Raw genomic sequence first — 7,900 nt, 5'->3', positions numbered from 1 at the left:
TCAATTGAGATTTTGTGTCACTGATCTACACACAACACCCCATAATGTCAAAGTGGATTTTGTAAAATGAGTAAAATGTGCTTAACAAGTCACATAATAAGTTGCATGGACTCACTCTGTGTTCAATAATAGTGTTTAACATGCTATTTGAATGACTACCTCATCTCTGTACCCCACACATACAGATAATTGTAAGGTCCCTCAGTTGAGCAGTGAATTTCAAACACAGATTCAACCACAAAGACCAGGGAGGTTTTTCAATGCCTCGCAAAGAAGGGCACCTATTGGTAGATGGGTAAAAATAAAAAAGCTGACATTGAACATTCGTTTGAGCGTGGTGAAGTTATTAATTACACTTTGGATGGTGTATCAATACACCCAATCACTACATAGATACAGGTGTCCTTCCTATCTCAGTTTCCAGAGAGGAAGGAAACTGCTCAGGGATTTCACCATGAGACCAATGGTGACTTTAAAACAGTTACAGAGTTTGATGGCTGTGATAGGAGAAAACTGAGGATGGATCAACAACACTGTAGTTACTCCACAATACTAACCTAAATGACAGAGTGAAAAGAAGGAAGCCTGTACAGAATAAAACTATATCCTGTTTGCAACAAGGCACTAAAGTAATACTACAAAAAATGTGGAAAAGCAATGCAATGTTTTTGGGGGCAAATCCATTACCGAGTACCACTCTAAATATTGTTAAGGACTGGGGGAGTTTTTCTGGATAAAACAGAAACAATGCAGGTAAGAACAGGCAAAATCCTAGAGGAAAACCTGGTTCAGTCTGCCTTCCACCAAATACTGGGAGATTAATTCTCCTTTCAGCAGGACAATAACCTAAAACACAAGGCTAAATATACACTGGAGTTTCTTAACAGGAAGACAATGAATGTTCCTGAGTGGCCGAGTTACAGTTTTGACATACATCTACTTGAAAATCTATGGCAATGATCAATATCCAATTTGACAGAGCTTGAAGAATTCTGAAGAGAATAAAAGGCAAATGTTGCACAATCCAAGTGTGGAAAGCTCTTGAGAGACTTACCCAGAAAGACTCACAGCTGTAATCGCTGCCAAAGATGCTTCTACAAAGTATTGACTCAAGTTACATAAATTAGATATTTCATTTTCAATACATTTGCAAACACTTCGAAAAACATGTTTTCACTTTGTCATTATGGGGTATTGTGTGTAGATGGGTGTCAAAAAAATATATTTTGAATTCAGGCTGTAACACAGCAAAATGTGGAATAAGTCAAGCAGTATGAATACTTACTGAAAGCACTGTATATGGCCTCAACTTACCCCCCAAAAGACACCAGACATAATAAATAACACTTTTAGTAATTCACACATATTACATTAGCAAGGTTGTTTACATCGACTAACAGGATGAGGCAGAATTAGTCTGTTTTCCACACCTAAGCAGTGCTTCATGTCCAGTAGTTATTGTTATGAAAGCTGTGCTAATGTACATAACAGGGAGGGAGTTGACGTCAATATTAAGTGAAATTCCCCATTCCCAAGTAGATATGAAATGGAGCTGAACAAAACCTGGTAATAATGGAAGTAGAGTTGGACCTTGAAGTAGCTAGTTTCCATTTAGGATTCTTCATCAGTGCCACTGGGGGAGCGTTCCTGTGAGAGGTGGAACAGGAGAGGAACGAGACAGAAATATAAAGGGAGAGAAGGGGGAATATTTCTGGGTGTCATGCACAATATGTGCAACACATTTTTGCAGAGGGATCATAAAACAAAACATCAAAAACACACACACCTCCTCTCCCCTCACCTCCTCCTGCTCCTCTTCAGTGTCGTCGTCGCTGACTACAGGTTTGGCTCGGGTGCGTCCCATACGTCTCCTACCCTTCCCCCGGTCACTACTCTTCTCTCTCCGTCCCAGACGGATCTTCACCTTCACTGAGCGGGCTAGAGGATGGACACACACACACGTTCATATCATACACATGCAGATGCAGACACACACACACACACACACACCACAGGATCAACACAACACAGTTTATTGCAAGGTCACAGTGATGGCTGGTTTAATCGCTCGCTCTCTCTGTCTTTCATTCATTCTTTATTTTTCTCAATATTTTTCTTTTCCTTCTTCCTTCCTGTGCTTCTTCATTCCTTACTTCCTTTCTTCAGTGATGACTCACACTCTGACTCGGAGCCTTCGTCCAGGTCCTCCTCCTCTTCCTCACTGTCCTCTCCCTCGCTGTCCTCCTCCTTCTCGATCTTCTGTCTCAGACTGGTGAACACCGACTGGAGCACGATGGAGTCCTCGTAGATCTGGGAACGAGGCAGCAACCAGACCATAGACGGATGTAGCCATTTTAGGCTCATGCACAGATGCAGTTGGACATGTGCCAACAATGGTATTGTTATTTGGTCCACTGCTTATTGTTATTCAGCCTTAACCTGCTTCAAAACATTCAAATAAAAAGTTGATCAAAAAAAGGACTGGTCCCTTGATACATTTTTATACAGGAACAAGAGCGTATATAGGAAGAGCAGTTACAACTCCTGTAAGCAGCATCTCTAATGAAGTCACTGGACGATGTGAGTTAAAGTCGATAAACACACAAAGTCTTTCACTTATTTAATCTATTGTTACATCTATTGTTATCGACGTGTTTGTGTTGTTGTGTACTCATTCCAGTATGAAGTGTGTGTGTCTCACCAGTGATCCCTCCAGGTTGAAGGTCTGTGCGTTCTGAAAGAGTAGCATCACATCTCTCTCCAGGTCTCCTAGACTACGGTATCTGTGGCTACGGATCCTCTCCTACAGGAGGGGCAGACAGGAGAGAGGGAGCGAGAGCGATTAGAGGGGGGATGAGAATGAGAGTGTGTGTGTTAATTTACCTTGATTTTCCTGAAGTCGACAGGCTTGCGGATGAGCTCGTAGTACTCTGGCAGCTCTTTGCGCGAGGGCAGCTGGATGAAGACCTCACTCAGCTGACGACCATTACTGCTGTGAAAGACATCACCAGAGATACTGACGTTACTACCCGTAGTACTGATGTTACACAGCAGTTACACAGACATTCAGTACTGCAGCATGTTGTGGCCCATATGGGAAATCAGTCTCACAACTCTGGTGTTGCAAGCACCTTGATCCAACCTAGCCTGGTCCCAAACATGTTTGGAATGACAAGGAGTGGCGTGACGGCACAAAACAGACTGGTACCCAGGCTAGCTCCAACCAGCATGTAAGTCAAAACTGTAAAGCAAGCTAAAGAGAACACTGGCCCCAGTCTTACCTGTCTTTGTATTTAATAACAGCGTCCACTATCTTCTTCATCTTCTTGGTGAGAGCTGGCGGGTTGGGGGAGAGTTTCTCTGCGGGGGGGCGTCCCCTCTTCTTCTGTCTCTTCCCGTCCTCGTCCTTGTCCCGGCTCCGCCTGCCCCCCGAGGAGGAAGAGGAGGGGCCAGGGAGGTCATCGCGGTCACGCTTTCGCTTCCGGGTGGTCTTCTTGTGACGCACCTCCTCCTCGATCTCCTCTAACGTGCCTTCCTCAATGGCCTGGAGGGAGAAAGAGAGGGGGGGAAGAAAGAGAGAGCGTAAGAGAGGGAGGGAGAAAGAGAGGGAGGGGGAAAGCGAGAGAAAGAGAGGGAGGGAGAAAGCGAGAGCAAGAAAGAGAGAGAGAGGGAGAAAGAGAGAGGCAAACGCATGATGAGCACCTTGTCACTTAATAAACAACATCAAATGAATACACCAATCCCAGAGTGTCATTTAACCCCTGACCCTTGACCTCTAACCTTGAGCCACTGCTTCTCGGTGAGTGAGTCACTGTAGTCCACCTCCTTGCGCTGGCGGGACCCCCTCCCGAACATCTTCTCCTCTTCTTCCTCACAGGTGAGTCTCTCCACCTCGGCGTCATCCTTCACGATCCAGGTGGGCAGCTCGTCCTCCTCCATCAGACGGGGCTTACGCCGGGGGTTCCGAGCGTCCTCACGCCGCCTGTCCAGGTCCATACGCTGGAGGGGGAGGGGGCGGGGAGATGGAGACCAGGAGAGAGGAGAAGACAGAGAAAACAGAGGATGGGACAGAGGTAGAGGGAGGAGAAAGGAGGAGAGGAGAAAAAGGAAACGAAAGTGTAATGTAGTAGGCAGAGAAACGAACAGAGTATTCTGCATTGTTGTATGTAGAATGTATGTATAGATATTGGATTGGCCCTTGACACGTTGACCCAGAGAAATGACCATCAGACACTAACTAACCATGAAGTGGTCAAACTCCTCCTCGCTCCTGGCGATCATCTGGTTGACCGTCTCATCGTCTGGCACCTCGTCCTCCTCCTGAGCGGTCAAACACACATCAATGGACAGACACAGACACAACACACAGCAGGACAGAAGGACATGCGCAAAGCTATAGCACTCTAGCCTGGTTCCAGATCTGTTTGTGACCATATGACCAATGGCAAGAGGAATTGTCAGACAGAACAAACAGGTCTGGGACCAGACTATCCAATCCACCACTCTGTAAAATCATCAAGGAATGGGTGAATATACACAACATGTAATTTACAGTACATGTAAAGTCTTTAAAACAGACAAATACATACACAAGGGACAAAATATGTGAGAGAAAGAGAGTGGTGAAAAGAAGAAAGAGGGATTGAAAGCAAGAAAGAGAGAGAGAGAGAGAGATGTACAACGGATGAGGAAGAGGAAGAGGGAAGAACAGTACAACGGAGAGAGGTAGGTGTGTCAGTGGGCAGCGTGGGTATTCTGAGGGTGTGGGAGTTCCGGGCTTTTGTCGGTCACACCCACCCAAGACCCCCCAGACTTCCACACGCCCCCCGGGGCCCCGACCTCGTCCTGTTCCTCGTGCTCCAGGATGGCCTGCAGGAAAGCCCGGCGCTCGTGGCTCGATGACTTCTGGTCAAACATGCCGGCCTGGATGACCTTCTGGTCCACGTTGAGTTTGTACTTGGCCGCCGCCAGGATCTTCTCCTCTACGGAGTTGACGGTGCAGAGACGCAGGACGCGGACCTCGTTCTGTTGGCCGATGCGGTGCGCACGGTCCTGGGCCTGCAGGTCCTGGAGAGAGACGGAGGAGAGGGAGAGATGGTTCGAATACGGTAGGATACTTTGGGCTGAATTGTTAGACATTCGTAGTTCAAATCCCGATCTGCTAGCAATGATTCAGTTAGTATCTGGCCCATGGTGGCATGTCAACACTAACATGGCAAGTTTAGTGGGCTATTTTGTACTTCTAACTGAATATTCACTCAAGTAATGTTAAAAAATGACTTCAACTACTAACATTGCAAGTGTACCTGCTGTGGGTTCCAGCCAATCCCTTAGGAGTTGTGTGTGTGTGTGTGTGTGTGTGTGTGTGTGTGTGTGTGTGTGTGTGTGTGTGTGTGTGTGTGTGTGTGTTACTCCCCCTACCTGGTGAGGGTTCCAGTCAGAGTCAAAGATGACCACGGTGTCAGCTGACTGCAGGTTGAGGCCCAGCCCGCCGGCTCTGGTACTGAGCAGGAAGATGAAGTACTGGGAGGCCGGGTCGTTAAACGCCTTCAACAGCATGCCCCTGTCCTCTGCTTTGGTGGTGCCTGGAGGGAGGGAGAGGGGCGGCGGGCGGAGGGAGGGAGGGAGAGGGGGGCGGAGGGAGGGAGGGAGAGGGGGGCGGCGGGCGGAGGGAGGGAGGGAGAGGGGGGCGGAGGGAGGGAGGGAGGGAGAGGGGGGCGGCGGGCGGAGGGAGGGAGGGAGAGGGGGGTGGCGGGCGGAGGGAGGGAGGGAGAGGGGGGCGGCGGGCGGAGGGAGGGAGGGAGAGGGGGGCGGAGGGAGGAGAGCGAGAGGAAGGGAGAGGGAAGTGGATGAGTAAAACACAGCAACTAAGAGAGACAGAAATCCCAACTTTGATTTTGTATCATATGCGTAGCAGACATGGGTTCAAAAAGTATTTATTTTCTAGACTATAAAATACTTTGAGTATGATTGAGCCTTATAGAATGCCAGATGGGTGGGGTTTGTAACGTTTGTTCCACTGCACCAGGCATGTATTAGAAAGATGCCAAGTAACTATTTGAACCCAGTTCTGATACCGAGACACACACACACACACAAACACACACCGTACCGTCCAGACGCAGGTGCTTGAAGTTGCGGTAGGCGAAGTAGTCCTCCATGATGGTCATGAGCGAGGTCATCTGACAGAACAACAACACCTTGTGGTTGGTGGCCCTCAGCTTGGGCAGGATACGGTCCAGCACCTCAAACTTCCCTGAGGCTCGGTACAGGTCAAGACTAGGGGCAGAGAGAGAACAACCAGGCCAATAGAGTGAAAGCATTTCGGGTCGTTGTTGTGAAAATTATTCTCAATCGACTTATGCACTTACCCACTCACTATCCCTCCGGAAAATCCTAAATGCTCAGAGAAAGATTCCTGTGAACAAATTCAGAATTGTGGTGGGGTTAGTTCATCAATAGAAAGTATACTCCCACTGTATGTACCTCTATCAGTGTGTCTGTGTGCGGTTATGGAACCCTGACCTGTTCACCGGACGTGCTACCTGTCCCAGACCTGCTGTTTTCAACTCTCTAGAGACAGCAGGAGCGGTAGAGATACTCTCAATGATCGGCTATGAAAAGCCAACTGACATTTACTCCTGAGGTGCTGACCTGTTGCCCCCTCTACAACCACTGTGATTATTATTATTTGACCCTGCTGGTCATCTATGAACATTTGAACATCTTGGCCATGTTCTGTTATAATCTCCACCCAGCACAGCCAGAAGAGGACTGGCCACCCCTCATAGCCTGGTTCCTCTCTAGGTTTCTTCCTAGGTTCTGGCCTTTCTAGGGAGTTTTTCCTAGCCACCGTGCTTCTACACCTGCATTGCTTGCTGTTTGGGGTTTTAGGCTGGGTTTCTGTACAGCACTTTGAGATATCAGCTGATGTAAGAAGGGCTTTATAAATACATTTGATTTGAAATGTGATTTGTGTATGTGTGTATATTCCCACTGTACCTCTGTGTGTGTGTATTCCCACTGTACCTCTGTGTGTGTGTATTCCCACTGTACCTCTGTGTGTGTATTCCCACTGTACCTCTGTGTGTGTGTGTGTGTGTGTGTGTGTGTGTGTGTGTGTGTGTGTGTGTGTGTGTGTGTGTGTGTGTGTGTGTGTGTGTGTGTGTGTGTGTGTGTGTGTGTATTCCCACTGTACCTCTATCTGTTGGAACATGTAGGGATGGTTACAAATCTTCCTCAACTGCATGATGGTGTTCATCAGAGTCTTGGTACCTCCTTTACCCTACAATAGACACACAGATATTACAGGAGGAGTTCAGGATTTGACCCTACAATAGACACACAGATATTACAGGAGGATTTCAGGATTTGACCCTACAATAGACACACAGATATTACAGGAGGAGTTCAGGATTTGACCCTACAATAGACACACAGATATTACAGGAGGAGTTCAGGATTTGACCCTACAATAGACACACAGATATTACAGGAGGATTTGCCCTACAATAGACACACAGATATTACAGGAGGATTTACCCTACAATAGACACACAGATATTAGAGGAGGATTTACCCTACAATAGACACACAGATATAACAGAAGTCCAGGATTTGCCCTACAATAGACACACAGATATTACAGGAGGATTTACCCTACAATAGACACACAGATATTACAGGAGGATTTACCCTACAATAGACACACAGATATTACAGAAGTTCAGGATTTACCCTACAATAGACACACAGATATTACAGGAGGATTTACCCTACAATAGACACACAGATATTACAGGAGGATTTACCCTACAATAGACACACAGATATTACAGGAGGAGTTCAGGATTTGACCCTACAATAGACACACAGATATTACAGGAGGAGTTCAGGATTT

General features: G+C 47.1%; 1 protein-coding gene across 9 annotated transcripts in view; it reads right to left on the bottom strand.

Moving 5' to 3' along the window:
* Positions 1-1,188: 1,188 nt before the first annotated feature.
* LOC106564512 (transcription activator BRG1) overlaps positions 1,189-7,900 on the bottom strand; it is a 28,000-nt gene continuing 21,288 nt past the window's right edge. For 2 of the 9 annotated variants that reach the window (XM_045691048.1, XM_045691049.1), the window contains exons 19-31: positions 7,199-7,285; positions 6,372-6,418; positions 6,113-6,279; positions 5,422-5,585; positions 4,798-5,067; positions 4,243-4,320; positions 3,781-3,999; positions 3,282-3,544; positions 2,884-2,992; positions 2,702-2,803; positions 2,154-2,310; positions 1,787-1,938; positions 1,194-1,647 (exon numbers count right to left, since the gene is read on the bottom strand). In XM_045691048.1, coding sequence (XP_045547004.1) covers positions 1,612-1,647; positions 1,787-1,938; positions 2,154-2,310; positions 2,702-2,803; positions 2,884-2,992; positions 3,282-3,544; positions 3,781-3,999; positions 4,243-4,320; positions 4,798-5,067; positions 5,422-5,585; positions 6,113-6,279; positions 6,372-6,418; positions 7,199-7,285 — 1,851 coding nt within the window. In that variant the 3' untranslated portion in view covers positions 1,194-1,611. Of the gene's footprint in view, positions 1,648-1,786; positions 1,939-2,153; positions 2,311-2,701; positions 2,804-2,883; positions 2,993-3,281; positions 3,545-3,780; positions 4,000-4,242; positions 4,321-4,797; positions 5,068-5,421; positions 5,586-6,112; positions 6,280-6,371; positions 6,419-7,198; positions 7,286-7,900 lie in introns of all 9 variants that reach the window. The other 7 variants (XM_045691056.1, XM_045691050.1, XM_045691053.1 and 4 more) reach the window with 7 other exon arrangements.

The sequence above is a fragment of the Salmo salar genome, chromosome ssa12 (assembly GCF_905237065.1).
Source record: "Salmo salar chromosome ssa12, Ssal_v3.1, whole genome shotgun sequence".
Taxonomy (NCBI): Eukaryota; Metazoa; Chordata; class Actinopteri; order Salmoniformes; family Salmonidae; genus Salmo; species Salmo salar.
Note: the sequence above shows the minus strand (reverse complement) of the source record. Positions and strands in the feature narration are given on the sequence as shown.